The 18,044-nt window shown below is 34.2% G+C and overlaps 1 protein-coding gene across 2 annotated transcripts; it reads right to left on the reverse strand.

The window, feature by feature from the left end:
* Positions 1-52: 52 nt before the first annotated feature.
* On the reverse strand, positions 53-17,124 carry LOC143452739 (nck-associated protein 1-like). Of its 2 annotated transcripts, none has more exons than XM_076953803.1 (27): positions 16,786-17,124; positions 16,553-16,663; positions 12,599-12,691; positions 12,378-12,434; positions 9,621-9,763; positions 9,207-9,297; positions 8,943-9,080; positions 8,675-8,777; positions 8,341-8,446; positions 8,015-8,141; positions 7,763-7,899; positions 7,502-7,643; positions 7,289-7,420; positions 7,058-7,203; positions 6,590-6,842; positions 6,326-6,468; positions 6,108-6,239; positions 5,862-5,983; positions 5,045-5,138; positions 4,781-4,929; positions 4,517-4,614; positions 3,008-3,101; positions 2,640-2,722; positions 2,453-2,533; positions 2,091-2,180; positions 1,535-1,759; positions 53-1,221 (listed from the first exon to the last, which is right to left on the reverse strand). In XM_076953803.1, the coding sequence occupies exons 1-27, from the start codon at positions 16,909-16,911 to the stop codon at positions 967-969; spliced, it is 3,471 nt and encodes a 1,156-aa protein (XP_076809918.1). In that variant the 5' UTR covers positions 16,912-17,124; the 3' UTR covers positions 53-966. The 2 variants fall into 2 exon arrangements, with proteins under 2 accessions (XP_076809918.1, XP_076809919.1); XM_076953804.1 differs by lacking the exon at positions 3,008-3,101 and adding an exon at positions 4,195-4,288.
* Positions 17,125-18,044: the final 920 nt, after the last annotated feature.

The following is an 18,044-nucleotide window of genomic DNA, read 5'->3' on the forward strand; positions in this document are numbered from 1 at the left end:
TGATGTTCAAAGTCTAGCAGCATCAAGCTAAAAATTGAATAACTAGTATGCATCCGCCTACAACATATATTTAATTAGAACTGTGCCTACAACATATATTTAATTAGAACTGTACATTGCAATTGCCACTACAAAATGCAAAATGGCACACAATCCAAAGCATTTACAGAATCACAATAACAAACTTCATTTTAATGGCTTAAGCCAGTCAGGGAACATTGCGGCCAGCAATAAAACAAACACACCAATGAACGTGAAATAGTAAGATCTATTGTCTCATTAAAACGTGTTAAAATAAACAAACAATAAGAAAATGAGACGGTATCCACCGTAACTGTATTAGTATAAACTATCCAATAATAGCATAATAAACACATGTGTGAACAAAGAAAGCAAATTGACATGATAACTCCCCATACATTTCTAAATATGAATATGAGCAACATGCACTATGCATAGGGATACACATTCTATGATAACAAATTCTTAAGATACAAACCAGTTTGATTGTTTACAAAATCCAACGATTTTGCATTACAATTAAATTACGATTTTGATTTTACGATAAATTCAAGTGCTGCACGGCTGCACGCGTTATAGTCATGAATTGAACCATTACAAGGGCTGCTGGGTTGGAACGTCAAACTATACTAGATCAGGAATAAATTATTCCAGAAGAGTTGTGTTATGTACAATTGTACAATGTACATCCCTAGCTAAGCGTTTGGGTCATATTTCACATTCATCAAACACCAAAAGTTGAAATTGGGACAGAGATTCCTGACAACGGAGGCGAAAATAGTGAAAGTCAATCGTTTAAATCTGTCTATATGTATTAAGGGTATTGATATGCCCCCAAGGCTAGTAAAAACACTCATTACAGGTTTTATAATTAAAACCTGCGCTATAGCAGCATTTACCAAAAAGAAATAGAACAAAAATGTAATGAGCGTGAACACATGTTTACTAGGCAGTGACACTTCCTGCACCAGCAGACTCAGCTTGAGACAAGTTGCTACTTGCAGTATTCGGTTGTGAGCGCCTGACACCATGATAAGAGTTTCGAAGTAGAACATAGGGGAAGCAGGACTCCAATAAATCCATAGTGAGAAATGGCGAAAAGCCAACAATACGTTCAAGCAGAAGGTAAATCGACTCCCGATTGCGAGTGCTGGCTTTGTCTGTCTCTTGTCCAAGCTTCAGTAAGCTGGACGAGGCCAACTGAGAAAAACACACTTCAATTAAATCATTAAGGCACGTCACACACATTACCCACATATCGAGACTGACAAAATTCATTTCAAATAAGACCTTCTATAGCAAATGAGGTCATTACAGAATAGATGAATATTCAATACTGTATATTTAAAAACAATTCTTTTAAAGGATTTATCTTAATAATTTTTACAGTTGTTTGCTTGCAGCGACAAAATCATTTTGTTATTGACCAATAAACACAGTTACACATCCTATGAAATACAATACTAAAGATGCAATACAAAAGAATTAATGGCATTATAAAAAAAATTCATACCGCAAGGAATTCTTTCAATCGTTCTTCCACATTGCCCCTGTGCACTGTAAATAGAGACGCTGCTACATGATTTACTGCACGAGCAAGACAGTGACAGTTGTTTCCATGAGCAACCAACTCCGCTTGAAACAGAGATTTTTCATCACGGGCTAGAACAGGAATTGCAACTGCAAGAAATACCATCAGCAGGCAAGCTATCTTGTATTCGTCGTCTGCATTTTCTACCTACGAGATAGCATAAATGTTAGAGGTTTCCAACCCTATTTTCAAATGAAACATTAAAAGATGTTAGTTCTTGCACATTGTTAGTAAATTATGTTTCCTGCGCTAGTTGCTTTGTTTGCAACTTTGTGGTATTTGAAGTCGACTTCTACTCTTCTTACAATATATTATTAAATTTGTTTTTGTTTCTTAATAAAGTCTTTCATTAATATATTGAAAGTTTATGTTTTTCAGTATACAGTGTCACCGATTCTATTATATACTTGTCCAATCAAATTAAATAAATGCCCATTTGTTTAACAAATGAATGGATAAGTACAATTGCATAATATACCTTTTGAGATGCCAAAGCATTACACAGAGTAGGATCAATGTTACAGGACAAGCCTGCTGCAGATGCCAGCTCATTTATATTCAGGGTTACCTACAGAGTAATAGATAAAATGCGAAATATACAGAAAATAAACTATTGTATATCTTTTAAAACAGGAGTTACCACACTTTCGCTGGTAGCAACTGTAGCAAACTACTACATGTAAAATTCATGCAATATCAAACAAAACTACTACATTTTATGACAAATGGTGCAAATGATACAACACAACATTTTAACGGAAACGTTAAACACCAGGGTAATTTTTACCACAAACTGAAAGCAATTTTTCAAAAACACAGCAATAACACTCAGGGAGTTACCTTTATATCAGTATCACTAAGAATGTGGTCCTTGAAGTCATCTACAGATGCCAAAAGGAAAGGAATTCTGTGCTGAAGAACCTTACAACAAGAAGAAAATACTTATTTCTTGCCAAAACATATGTTAATTTACTGGACATAACAAATAAATAGAAAGTAGCTGACAAGGTACATCTTGAAATCTCACATTATTGAGAGCTTCTTGCGCAACATCCCTGAATGATAGTATAACTCCTATGATTGTCATACGTAGCAGAACATTTTCAACTCCTTTATTAACAGAAAGTATACATTGTAAAGTATAACTTGTGTATGTATTAATCATGTTTTAACACAATTTTTTTGTAGTTTCTAACACATTATATTTGCAATTATTTTAGTATCTACTTAACTGCATGAGCAAGGCTTGAAAACATTATGAAGCTAATATCTATTGAAACCAAAACAAGTATATATAACAGCACTGTGATTTTAAGCAGTATAATGTATATGTTAAGCAGCGCGTTTTTTATGAAATAAAGGTCAACATTCCTACAAGACATGAAATCGTGTTACCCTCAAGCCGTCGATACAGTAATGACATTTGATCAGGTTTGTCAAAGTTAGTACGCAGAGCAACCAATGTTTCCATGTTTTGAGTCACCAATTTCTAATTAAAGCATTTCTTGTTATCAGTTGCATGCATCAGCATTAGGACATGCTCTATAATGCTATTCTCAGAGATACTAAAGTAAGATTATGCAAAAAATACAAGAAACAAAAACTCTTTGAATGCTGCAATATCAAATAAACTTCATATATACATTTTCTCATGTTTCTACTAAATTCACTGTGTAGGTTTGACCTTATTATAGTCATTGCAACTTAATAATGCATACAATAAATACATATGATCGTTTTATATGATATAATCATATAATACCTAAGCTTCAAAAAGGTCTCAACAATGCCAGTGACAAAAAGCATTCTATAACTACTGTATACACATGACATACATATGTGGCACAAACCTCTGCAAAATAGACAATTTCTTGTTAAGTAGAACAACTCAACGTAAATAAAGTGTTGCAGAAAGCAGAAATTATGCTACTTAACTACAATATTACAAACAGCAACACACATTCAATTTCATTAATATTATATTTTAAGTTTTTTTTGTAAAGAATGTCCGGCTGTTTGTATATCTGTCGCATGAAGCATTTCATAAACCATGGGTCACAGCAAATATGTGAATAACAAGGGTTGCACTGATCAGATGTATGTCTATTTTGCTTAAAAACAGACTTAGATGTTCTAGTTATCTAGTAGCTAAATACAACAGAGTTAGTTTTGAATCGGATGGTTATTTTTTACTTACCATTTACATTGGATATGTAAGATAAGGCATTTGCTTCATTATGTTTTGTATTAAAATATGCTTTCTTAAAAAATTATTTCTTGCTGCTACAGTTGATGCCATAAGTAGCATCTTCATGAAAATGGAGACTAAAGTTAAAAGTTATGACAAGAGATAAGAGTTGGTGAAACATAGCTGGATTAACACACTGCCCAGCAGGAAGTGATGCAAAACAAGCAGAAAAAGATCTGGTAGTGTGATTTAAAGCTCAATAACAAAAAATGGTTAAAATTAGCATTATCAGACTCAGCAGCATTTGTTGATTAGTGATATTAGCAAGTCAATGCAGGGAATCAGTCAGTTAAAACGCCAATGCAAATCTTTAACTAAAGCATGTGTTTAATACCCTCCAAATTGCCGGACAGTTCAATCATGGCATCTTGCTTATGAACACTTGTGCGAAGTTTTGCAAGTGTCTTTATGTTCTGTATCACCAGGCGCTATGAAAGATAATGTCAGTTGACACAAACACAACCCTTCTCTTTACATACTGGCAGTGTTAGTACTTTATATAGAAAAGTAAACCCTTATTATATTGTATTGCTTATTTATTCTGAAAAAATGTAAAATATTCAGTAAAAAATACATTCGATTAACCTCTATTAGTAAAGAAAACTAAGCAAAGTAGAGCAAGTACTGCACAGGTGGTGCCAAATTAAGAAAGTTACCTTCAATTCTGTTATCTGACTAGCAATGTGCCAAATTAAGCTTTCATTTAAAAACTTCATTCCATAAGGTCCAATGATTTGTGCAAGGGCTCTAAGCTCTGAAAACAAAATAAAGTATTTTCATACTAGTTTATGTAGTAATTTGCTATCATAAAATTGGGTCAAGTTAAGTGATTGCATAATTTTTTTATTAAAGAAATTAAGCTTTAAATATTCTAAAAAGTATTATACTAAAACAATGAACAAACGTTCATTTCTTCTTACCTTGAAGATTAGAATATTCTTCGGGATTTACTTGTGGCTGATTACTTGCTGATGAATCATGGCTATTTGAGAGTTTCACAAAATGCCGTCTCATTTCCGAAAACACAATACTACCAGCACTCACTTGGCGCAGCATAACTTCCAAGTACCTTCAAACAAAATCCAAAGCTTATATCGTAACCTCGCCTTTATCTGAAGATACAACCAGAATATTGTAAGTGTGTTCAGAACTTGAGTATATAATTTATCACTCCTTGCACAAACCATTGTGTGTACAGTGTGGTAATGGTGGTTTCACCATGACTGTCCATCATTTGACTTTGTTGCAACAGAACGCTGTTGAATATCCTTGTAACATCTAAATTGTATCAAGCAAACTTCACTAAAATAGAATCAGAAATATCTAAAGCAGTGTTTCTCAACCTTTTTGTCCCAGGGCCCACTTCTGCTTACAAAAACATTATCTCACTGTCAGTGGCGCATTTAGGATTGCATTTATGCCAAAGGAAGGTCAAACGTTTTTAAAAACTGAGTCTAAAATTGCAGCATTTCTCCACCTCAGGCCTCAACCAAAATGCATTAAGTGCTACAATTTTGGGTTTTTATGCCTCAAAAACGGCTGTAGAACTCGTCGAAATAAACTTTATTCGCATATAAACTGTATATGCACAAAAGCTAGCAATTTATCATATACAATTTTAAAATGTGGTATACCAGCTTACTGTACGTTTTCCTCCGTTATATCATAGCCAATGATGGCTCGCCTCCTTAGTATGCTGTTGAACAGGTATAGTTGCATTTTCGCTCAATTTTGAAGTGAGAGTTGCAAAAAGGCAATTATATATTTCTTCCTGAAGTTGCAATTCACACCCTTCACCAAAAATTTGCAAAAACCCACCAAAAATTTGTCATGCTCAACCAGTGGGGTGTGCACCCCACGTTAAGAAACACTGATCAAAAGTATTTAACACAAACATACTTAATTACTTACACTCAAGCACAAACTGCTTTAGAATATTTATTTCTGAGTTTATATAAGAATAATATACATTAAAAACATAATCAAAGCAATGTATCTTACCCAAGTGGACATAGTTTTCTATAGTCTGAAGAACAGACATATGGGCTTTCAGTTTACTTAATAGTTCACTGGGTTTGGCAATTTCATTTGTTTCTTTGTTAAAAGTCATCGATACGAGGGTTCTGAAAGCATTTAATAAAAAGGGAAATCCAGCAAAATCGTTCCAAATGGTATTTTAAAATATCACAAAGCAATGGCAATTGAGTATCTGCCGCTAAAGTTACCATACGACCCATTTAGAATTACCGAGCAAATCGATTTTCCAAATGTGCTGTGAGGTATTCTTTTGGAGAGAAAGTGTGCTCCCAAACAACAAAACTTGGTCGATAATTGATTGCGCCACAAATTTCAGCTAATGCCAGATGGTATTTGTCCATTCTATAAAAAACAGCAAAATAATCAAGCACCACCTCAAAGTTGAACAGAAATACTTCATTCCAGGAAATTCTTACTGACAAATGTACCTTGTGACAAAAAGTCGATCTTTGCGCTTGCTCTCTTCACCAGGTTTTTTTGATTCTTGCAGATTTGTTTTAGCGCCCTTCTTAGCTTTCCCTTTTTTTGCTTGACCCTGTTTAATATTTGCCCCAGCATTCTTTGGAAGTAACTGCAAAACAAAAACTGCTATTTTAAACTGTAACAGACATTAAAATTTGAGATAACATTTGAAATGTTGAACACCAGCCGAGTAACATATAATGACCAATGACCATGCTGAAGGTAGTTACCTCATCAGCTAGATGACTTTGTTCAGTTGCAATATTAAATACAAGATTTCTCGCTTCTTTGGCCATTTCTTCTAGAAACTGATTAACATAATTGAGAGCTCGATCACGGATGTGAGCTCTTTCTTCAGGACAAAAATCACCAACCGCTGTTATGAAGTGACCACAAGCCAAAGGAAAAGAAATAGAAAAGCGAGACTGTGCTGGCAATTCAATACAGCGTTTAAATGCAGTTGAGAAAAAGGTTGGATAAAAACTGCAAAAATAATTAAAATGAGTATTAATTATCTTAAAGTGATAGCCAGAACGCAAATGCGATTCTAAGAAATAGCACCAATCACTCATGTCATAATACTAAGCTAATTTAAAAGCAAATCAGTTATTGTCAAAGAAATGGTTGGTTATAAAACATATCATATTTTAATAATAATAAATTAAGCCTTTTTAATGCAGCTACATTCTACAGTATACCATAAAATAGAGAGGTCTGATGTCTCTAGTATCATTTCGTCCAACTCATCCACAACACGACAGTGAAATGCTATACTGTTCATCAAGCGAGCAAGTTGAATGTTGTCACGTATGTTTAAAGCAGCCTTGCTAACACTGGTATATGCCTAGAGGTAGATGGATCACATGCAATATGTGCACAGGATTCACAAAATTGAAAAACAATCTAACAGTAATTAACAGTTATACAACCTGCAGACGAAACCAATCCAACCGCATTGCACGGAAGTCAAATAACTCTTTCTGTTCTACTTGTTTAATGCTTAGCGATGTCATGGTGTTCACTACAGAGGTCATTATAATTGATTCATCTTCTGGGCAGACCTAATCATGGCAATTGAGCATATGTTTACTAACTTATTTGCTACAACATAAGAAAACAATAACTGTCGAATTCAAACTCACAGATAAGTTTTGCACAGCTTCATTGAGAACAACCGAGTCATATCCATACATGAATTGCACGTAATATCTCTGAACAACCTCATCATATCGACGTATTAATTGTCTTAGCTCTTCCATGTAGAAAAGCAACTCACCCAAGTGCCTGCATAAACAGCATTTCACATTCATGTAAGTTCGAGTGGTGGCAATTTTTAAGTGAGGATGTGAGATATTAAGATAATTTAACAGTTAATTTAACATATTTTGAAAGAAATTCATTACCTGTCAACGAAATCTTCAGGATTCACTTTCTTTATGAAGTTGGTAGCATGTCTGCTTAACCACATAACTTCATCACGTGAATAGCAAAGAGCCATGAATACAAATAAGGTCTTAGGCCCCAACAAACCTGGCTGATCCTGAAGAGAAATTGAGACTCTGTTTACTCTTTTCCATTTACATCACGGTAATATTCGTAACTCTAGTTACTCTTCAGTTTAAAACTATAGTATATTATAGTAGGACAGTACTTACAGCTAAAATGGCAACAAATTCCTTCAAAGACAGTCGCAGGTATTTTCTTTTTTCTCTGTGTGCACGGCCAGCCTGCTGAGCAGAAATGTCACGACATTCCTTTATTTCAGAAACTTTTTTGTTGTAACTTGCACAAAAAATACGGGCAAGTTTAGTTTAGATACTAGCATGATACACACACCACCGTAATAAGAACCATTGATAAACAGAGGGATAACATTGGTTAAAGTTTTGAAAACATACGGAATTTAGTTGAACACAATCATTTAACTAAACATTACACAAGATTTCATTTGCTCTGTAAAATCAGTATATATATGCCATACCCTTTAATACTGGAAAATATCTCCTCAGCGCTCCGGTGAATCATTATGACCTCATCTCGAAAAACCGTTAAGCAGAAGTTAGCTTGCAACACTGGTCTCCATAAACCTGATTATTATTGGTATAAAATCAAAGCAACGTAACATAAAAAACTGTACAAAAGACAGGAAAAATTCAAACAGAAATTTGCAACTACCTCAAACAAAATCCATTACATGTACACATTTTTTACCAAAATATGATGACTTATAATAAGATATTGAACACAATATTACCAGTTGGATTTACAACAGTATAAATGCAGGCATGTTTTAGATGAAACCACAACCGATATACCTGTAGTTACTTCCTGACTGGAAACAAAAGACGAGTGACAAAACAAATAACCAAAATATATCCATCTTTCAAGTGATTCCATATTCACATATTCACACTGCATCTATAACAGCAAACAAAATGCTTTAAACGCCGATACAAACTACATGAAAAAACATCGCGGTAGCTCACAAACAATGGGCAATTTTATAAGGGTTTATGATACCAATCTTGATAAGTGCAAACAGGTAACACAAACTGTGATACAATTGAATAATGTTAATTGAACCTTGTCTGTTTGTGCAGGATTCAGCATTTGAGCAGGAGTAGCAACAATGTTAAACAAAGAGTTAGATCTCCATTCCTCTGCTCCCATGTTCCGTTGTGGATAAACATGCAAAAGTGATGATACTGCAGACTGCAATGACTGTGAAAACAACAATTGTACATAAACAGAATGAATACATGACTACAATTGAGTCTAGTACTACCAATCTTTTATTTTAACAAGCTAATTGAAAATCAGCGGACCATGATATGCATTTTACCCTACCCTGGAGTGTGCGGCAAAATCATCTACCAGCTTTTTCAGTGGATGTTCATAATCTAATATCATTTGGCCCATCCGAGCAAAATCTTTCTCCCTAAAAAAATGTTTAAACAACCTGATTTATCCAACTATAAATGATGTAAGTGTAGAACTTAATTTGTAATCACATTAATTAAGCAATTAACAAAATGACATATTGAGATACTAAACTACGTGATGAATTGTGTCTCACTTTCACTGTTACGCTAACATTGAAGATGATCCAAAATGTCACAACTACGTCTAATAAGCAATAACTGAGTAATGTTGAGATTGCATTTTACCTCAACGAGTTAAGTTTATCTCAGCAAATTTTAAATTGCAAGTCTTGTCCCAAAAACCATCAGTAGTAGCTTACATATTACTTATAATACTTACATTTTCCCATGTATCATGTCATGAGCATGATCATACAATCCTATAATTGCCTTTCGATCATCAATTCTTGAAACAAGAATCATTAGTGAAACATATCGTACCACCAATTCCAAGAAATTTGATGTCAAATCATAATTCACTGTCTGAAAGGTAAAACATATATGTATATATAGTAAAATATTTAGCATTATTATCACAAAACGCATCAATATCAGCACAATATCTTTGGTTCATATATGGAAATTCGCAATTTGTTTTGTGTAGCAAACTTGGTTTTTAAAAAAGCTCTCAAAAACTTTTCATAACTTTTGAAATTTAATAACTGATTATCGAAATTCAACACCAGATTTTCAACTTTCAAAAATTGTCCTCCTCAAAGTGAGTTATCATGAAAATTGTTAATTGTGTATTTCTGACTTGGTATGCTCAGCCGTATTCAATATTATTATAGTAGCAGCCTTCATGACTATACCAACTACAGTTACCACTTAGATAGAGATGTACTGTAGAACAAGGATTGATATTAAACTCAATACTTTTTTAGAGTCACATTGAATTTTCAAGTAAGGCCTGGGTAACACAAACAAATTGAGGATGAGTTTAACCTATAGTTATTTTAAATAGGACTAAATAGGTTATACGGATGTGCTGAAATAAAAAAGATTCAGGTTCGTAAAAACGCTAATATAAAGTTTGGTTTTCGTGCAAATATGAATCTGCTAATTTTGATCATTAAGCCCTATCAATCAGGTTCACCAGTTTTTAAAAAAAATTAGATTTGGTGAAAACCGGTTTTCAAAATTACAATTATTTTGCAACCTTAGTTCATTTCTCGTATGACAAAACAGTATTCATTTCACACTTCCAGATCATAATCTTTGTTGAAAGTTATTCACCAGCGTGACATTACAATTAAATTTATATGTCTCTTTAGGAGTCAGAATTCACAATTGGACACATGTTGTATTCAAAGCTATCATAGTGTAGCTCAATCTGCAGAGAACGTTTGGAACAATAGTGTAAAATGTAAAAAACTGTTTTAAAAAAGTGTTATTTGCAAGTAAAAACAAAGAAATATGGTGTACTTATACATATATATATATACAATACACAATTTTGTTTGTATTATTAGCAAATAGCGCAATGATATTCATGATATTAAATGGGACAAAGCTATCATGCATATGCACTTTAACAATTGAAAAAGACTCACTTTGAATAATTTACAGTGATTTTTCAATTAAAACAGTCGATAAATATCAACATTTTCTAAAGGTGCTGGCATGTACAAAACTGTTTAATATGACACAAAAATAAAACACTTTTCACGGAACTTTTTCATGCTCACAAGCAATCAGGTGTCCTTTTTCCTAATCTAGTTTTTCTAAACAAGAGAAAAAAACAAATGTATACCTGTGGTGGCAGCATGACAACATACAAAACATTTCTCGTTTAGGCGAAAAGATTTGATCAATTTAGACTACTAAAACATTTCTAACACCGTAAAACATTCCTCTTTCCAACCCGGTATTCAATTTTGTTATAGCTAAAGCCCAAAGTCAAGAAAGCAAACATTTGGCATCATAATCTTTACTCCCAGACTGAGGAAGTCTTTGCAAAAATTAAACTTGGCGATGACTCCTCATTGTTCAAGCCCTAGTTACTGAGGTTACCATTGTGCATGTTCCGATTGGTACAAATTCATCATTTGGTTTTTAATTTTTTATACAGTTTTGCGAGAATTGGGAACTGTGTGACAGAAACACTGAACAAGAAAAGCAACGTTAATGCATTACCCAAGGGTATTACTATGGTAGCTCAGCTGGGTGTCGAAGACCAGGACACTGGTCACATTATTGCATATCCAGGACTCTAATCATTCAGCTACCAAGTCGACAATGATTTATAAACCAAACTCCTACAATGAAACCAAAAGCAGCTAGCAAGTTCAGGTTACACTATGTTTGTATTCAAACGGCATAATTCAACTTTTCATTGGTATATCCAATGTGAACTAATATTCAACGGGTTTGCAGAAAAAAAATAAACCTTTTAAATGAGTTTTGCTCTAGCTCAGCAACTGCAGTTCTCTTATCAAAGCTCCTGGATACTACTGTTTGATAATGGGCTTAATGGCTATATCATTTTCGGTAGACTAAGGTAGAAAAAGTACCTTTAGCACTTAGCCGTTGATGACATCCATGCCAAGCTTAGGCCTGTGCACGATTATAATGACAACCTAATTGAAATAGCCAGGCTAAGGTCATTTTTTCTTTATATGTGCGACTCACATCTTACCATACTCCAAATTTCCAATGTGATCAAACGTGTGATTTGAGTATAACACTTTTGCAGTTCTGTTCTATATATGTTAAGACAGTGGTTCCCAAAGTATGGGTCACGACCCAAACAAGGGTCGCAAAGGGTCAAGAAATGGGTCGCACCGAGGTGATGCAAACAGGTTTGTAATAAAATACATGGTTCATAGTGAGTGAAGACTACCACTGCTTGTCTGTGTCTGTCTGTAGCGAATAGGTATTTGACAAAAGAGTAGATTGCTGACATTACAAACGAACTTGGCAACTTATTACAAAAAAACGTATAATCATTATGCATATTTTTCTCGTGTTAAGATATGCTGTTTGAGGCTTGGGTCGCGAGATGTTCACCAAACTCAGAATTGGGTCGAGGTCAAAAACGTCTGAAAACCACTGTACTAAGAAATAAAATATTTAATTGACAAATAAAAGAGCTTACAATGTCGAGAAAGATGGAAAGGCTATCCACTGTAGCAATAAACTCCATGAAATGATCCTGGAAGATATACAAAACATATGACAAATAAACTGATTACACACTTGAAACTACTAAAATGTACAAATTGAGAATAGAGATACAGTCATTATTTATATGTTTGTTAATAAGGATAAAACATGTGTATGCAAAATACTCTAATGCGAAAGCAACAATCCTCTTACGCGAAATTCCATGACGTCCACAAATGTATGATAATAAATTGATAATCCTTTAAGTATTTCATTTTTTGCATTATTGACTCCAGCCAGTTGGTTCTGTAAGACGCAGGAAAACAAAAGATATTTATGTTATGGTACACATGTAAGAGTTGGCGAGTAGTACATAAGTAAGAATTTTAATTGGCGAGTTTAAAAATATGTTACATGGGTAAACTAAATTATAAGTAAAATACAGTGAGACCTCGTTAATCCGAACCCCGAACAACCGAAATCCCCGTTATCCGACACAAAACTGCTGGAAATGGATTTCTTCCTATGAATTTTATCTTTTTAATCCGGAAACCCCGCTGTCCAACTCGAGTTTTGCAACAAACGTGCTAAATAAATAGCAATAAAATCCGACAAACCAGATTATTAAGAGTGGAGCGAAAATAATTCTCGATTGTCGTAGATTTAGTAGTTCGTTGACGAAAACAATAGTAGTCGATTACACTGGCCAACAAAAAATTTTTGGCATGGAAGGTAACAACGATTTTAGGGTATATCAGGGGCGCTGAGCTCGAAAATGCCATTCGTTTTTGCAAATTGGCTCTAGTTTTTAAGATATTAGCGAATTTTGATATTTTTGGTACCTTTTAATTTTGAACGTCGGTTGCATTTTATCTTAAGGAACAGCCTATATTAAATGTTGTTGTAAGTCTATCTGCACTAAAACCACAAGAATGAGTAAAAGCTAAAGACACAATGAGATTAACTAAAAGAAGAGGTGCTGCATAAGTCTATTCTTTTGCTTATATTCAACACAAAAAATGCCCCATTTATTCGTCTTTTCAACAGATTCTCTTAACATATTGCAATGTGTTTGACTAAGCTTCCAATACTACATTAAAACTTGCTTGAAGTGAACAATAAATAGCAGTAATTTGGTAATAACAAACCAAGTATGCCTAAGCCAACACAAGAAAGACGACAATTTGTAAAAACAGACGAAATAAACAAGCAATCAATTTTTTTATTTGCCACGGAGTATTCAAAACAAAACACTATACGAAAAAATATACCCATCTCAGGATGTGCATTAGTGAAGTTCTTAAATGCACTCTAGTTAATTACTCAAATTAGCTTAAAGTCATCTGCAGGAAAATTCTCTTGTACGACTTTCGCCTGTAGTTTGGTTGTGGACAGCTTCGCATTAGGCCCCAGCAGTAATCTGCCATCATGTGAGTATCACATCTACCTTGATATCCTCATCTATTAATTTAATATCTTGGTGAAACCTTTCACCTTGTTCCACACTCATATTTCCAAGGTTTTCAGGGAAGCGATCCAAGTAACTAAATAGATAGTGAACTTTTATGCTCATCCTTGATCCAAGAGCTTGAAAGTTTGTAAGCTTTACTTCTAGGAGATCCACATAGATGCTTGCTTTTGCGCTTCCAAGAAATCCTTTTACAACTGCAACGAAAGAGTGCCAGGCTGCCTTCTCAACTTCAGTCATATGTGATGGAAAAACTTAATATTAAATCAATTTTCGTATTTGTGACCCATCAAAAATTCCTGCTTTCAGCGTTTCAATACTAAGACCAGGAAATACTTTGCACAGGTGATCAAAACAAGCACCATCTTTATCTAATCTAAGGCCTTGACAAATTGTTTCATCAAACCCAGTTTGAAGTGCAATGTGGGTAAAATGATGCGATCACAAATGACCAAAGGTTCATTTACAATGTTTTTATCTTCGTGCACAAGCTGTTCACGTATGGGCCATTCCTTTTTAATCCAGCGTTGATCAGTGGCCCGACTATCCCAGTAACAAATAAAGCAGGGATACTTGGTGTAGCCGCCTTGTTGTCCTAAGAGAAAGTTGAACATTTTCAAATCAACGCATATCTCCCAGTTATGCTCAGTATAAGAAAGTTTCTTCAAGATCATCTTTACACTTTGGTAGTGTTCCTTTAAAACGACTGAGTGGCCAATTGGAACACAGGCAAACTTATTTTCGTTGTGAAGTAGCACACATTTCAAACCTTTTTTGGAGCTGTCAATGAATGACCTCCATTCTTCTGGTTTATACTCAACCCATAGATGAAAGAAGTCCTTCGATGTTTTTACAGTACACAAAGTCATCTTCTTGAGAGAAAAATTGCATTAACATTTCTTCTCTGTCCCGGTAAAACGTTATTTTTGTTGCCGAATCAAGAATGTTATGCTATGTGTTGATGTTAAGGCTTATGTTAGTGCTTGATGGGAGATGATATAAACTAACCTAAGGTCTTATTTACCTCTCAAGCGAGACATTTGTGCCAGACAACTCAACATTTGGGCAAAACTAAATAGCTGCTTCACATGGCTTCAGTTTTTGTTAACCTACGTTACCCACTAGTATACATTTGTAACTTTTCATGGCGTATTTAGGAAAAAGCAATATCTCAAAAACTAGAGCCAATTCAGCAAAAGTAATGGCATTTTCGGACTCAGCGCCCCTGATATATTTATAAATCGATCTAACATATCATGCCTTTTGAAAAAAGATTTTTTTTGTTGGCCTGTGTTATCTACGCATAATAATGTTGCAGTTTCACTCTTTAAACTTCTACGCATACTTTGAATTGGAGTAAGGTGCATACTGCTTTTTGAACACAGTGCTGTATTTGCAAGATTGATTGATGTTTCGCTTTCCAATAATCCGGACACCCCGCTAAACCGACATTTTATGACGAAACCAATTGGTCCGGATTAAGGAGGTCTGACTGTATATCCAAATAGTACATACCGTAAAACCTCTATTTGAGCGCCACCTTTATTTGAACGCCACCTCTAATAGAACGCCACTTTTAAAGAAGGGTAGAAAAATAGAGCGCCTCCCTCTAATTGAACGCCACCTCTAATAGAACACCACTTTTAGCAGCGGAATTGTATTAGCAGGTCTCTACTGATAATTCTCACCAGCTAGTCGAAAAATAGAGCGCCAACCTCTAATTGAACGTCACCTCTAATAGAACGCCACTTTTAAACAAGAGTTGAAAAATAGAGCGCCATGGTGGTGAAATAGAGGTTTTACGGTATATAATATGTGTAGTCATGTGGATACTATCAGTAGCTTACATAAAATGCATCTTTTAAAAGTCATTACACATTAAAATAAATTAACGATTTCAAGTCAATTCTAGAAATATTTCCTAATTGGACCTACCATAGATTACCTTGGTCTAAGGCAGAAAGGCCATCATGCCCATAGAGATAACACTTGTTTAATTAAAAATACATCATATCATCAAATAATGTGAATTTATAAAAAAAATCATGCAACGCACTAACAAAGTTTATTGAAAAAAACTAACAGGTGCTTTGCACAAACATTGCTTTGCAGCTACTAACATCGTCAGAATCAACACATTAATATCCTTTTTTAAATAAATTGTAAATGGTTTCAGTTCCCCTTCAAAGTCAAAGTTAAAAAACTGCAAATTTGTTCAAAGTTTAGAAAATTTTGTAAAGTGTTTACAGTTCGCATACTAAAACAAAATATTGATATGACTAAACTAGAATATAAGAAACTAAATAGAATGAAAATTTGTGACAGTAAGAAAACTTTATTTGACATGTATACAGTATTATGGGGTTATTTATTATTACCTACAAATAGATAAAAAATGTTCGGCCTAGTACTTATGTATTGTTAGCAAAAAATTATATTATTTTAGAACGTAAATGACACTTTTCATTCTTTAAACTGCACATTTAAAGTACAATACACTTTACAAAATATATATATAGACGAAATTGTTAAATCTCAAAGCAACCATAACTTCACAAGCCACCGATTGATTAAGTATGTATACTGCACACATAATATCATATATTCCACAAGCAGTTTTCCTGCATAATACAAAGTATGGCATGCAATACACATATTCTGCAAGCACTTTACTAGCTTGGCAGTTTGAATAAGCCCACCTGATTATTTCTGATATCCACTTGTGGAAACTTTCGAACGATAAATTTAATTCCAGATTCCAGTGCTTTTTCAGTCAAAAACGATGGCTTTGAACGAGCGTCACTACATGCCTAAAACGTTGTATAAACACAAAAATAGACATGACATTTCAGTAACATTTGTTTTAATTGCTGCCTTAAATGCAGCCATATATTTCAATTCCTTTATGTGCAAGGTAAATGCACTTTCCCACCTTTTTTATGTTGTATATCCTTGTCAGCATTCCAATTGCGCGGTTATTAAGAATTATAAGTTTTTCTGCTAACTTTTGTTGACCAGGTACGACACGCGCCATCATGCTACGGCTTGCGGAACGCATAATGACGATTTTTGTACGCGAGAGACGAAACCGAGATATTACGTCAGGAAACGCAAACAATAACCGACTTAAGTTTCCGTTTACGAGCGACCGATACACTCATCTACAGCAAATCAAACAAGCGTAACGTCTACGCTACACGCCCTCCAGCCTAAAATGCCCAAAAATACAACCGCCTACAAGCTCAAACACTGAATTCATGATGTCTCCTAAAGCAAATAGAGCAGGAAGTTTGCCAAACAAGGAAAAGAAAATTCATAGAAATCTTTTACAACGATGAAAGTAACTAAAAATATACCATACGAAAATTAAACATAAAACTACCTCTTTAGTAACGAGGCGTTACTAAGTGCAATCGGTAATTACCGCCTACAGGTAAGCAAAATGATAAGATTGCGAAGCTCAACGATAAATTCTTTAAAGTAAGCATAATTTGCCAAGGAGTTTTCAAATGATAAGGAAAATTTTTGTTCAATAGTTTTGGTACTTGGTACACATATGGGTGGGAAAACAGTCGACCGCCCTAGTACTACTGTATTGTTAGCAAAAAATGGACACAACTAGCCTGTACCTTAATCAACGAGTTTTAGAAAAATTTTATTTAAATTTGCAAACCAATCAGTAAATTGCTTTAAATAAAAAGATTAATATTTAGTTTAGTATTGTGTTATCCATTGTAGTTATAACTTATGTAGCTATAACTTTGTAGTTATAACTGGTTTAGTATTGAACCATTGTAGTTATAACTTATAACACAATAAAGAACACACTCACGTTTTCTAAATATTAAATCGTTGAATTGAAATTTTTTAAATCCATACCCCTCGGACCTTTTCGGACTATTTACTATTTCAGCATCAAAATTAAAATAAAACAACCCAAACAGAGTCTTTAAACTTCTATAGGTTTATAAAGGCTATGCATATAAGTACTCAAAGGGCATTAAGTTCCTAAAAAGGCATAGCCCTTATCTTTATAGCCTACCTCATTGAGGTATCGTTGAGAGCTAAAATATTGTCCTACCTTCATTCGAAAGAAACACAAATTACTACGTGGCCATGCTAACCTACCATCTTATAGTACAATTGTATTATTACTATTTTGCATGTTTAAGGCCTTTGGGCTTTGCCACT

Source organism: Clavelina lepadiformis, chromosome 4, assembly GCF_947623445.1.
Source record: "Clavelina lepadiformis chromosome 4, kaClaLepa1.1, whole genome shotgun sequence".
In the NCBI taxonomy this organism is placed as follows: domain Eukaryota; kingdom Metazoa; phylum Chordata; class Ascidiacea; order Aplousobranchia; family Clavelinidae; genus Clavelina; species Clavelina lepadiformis.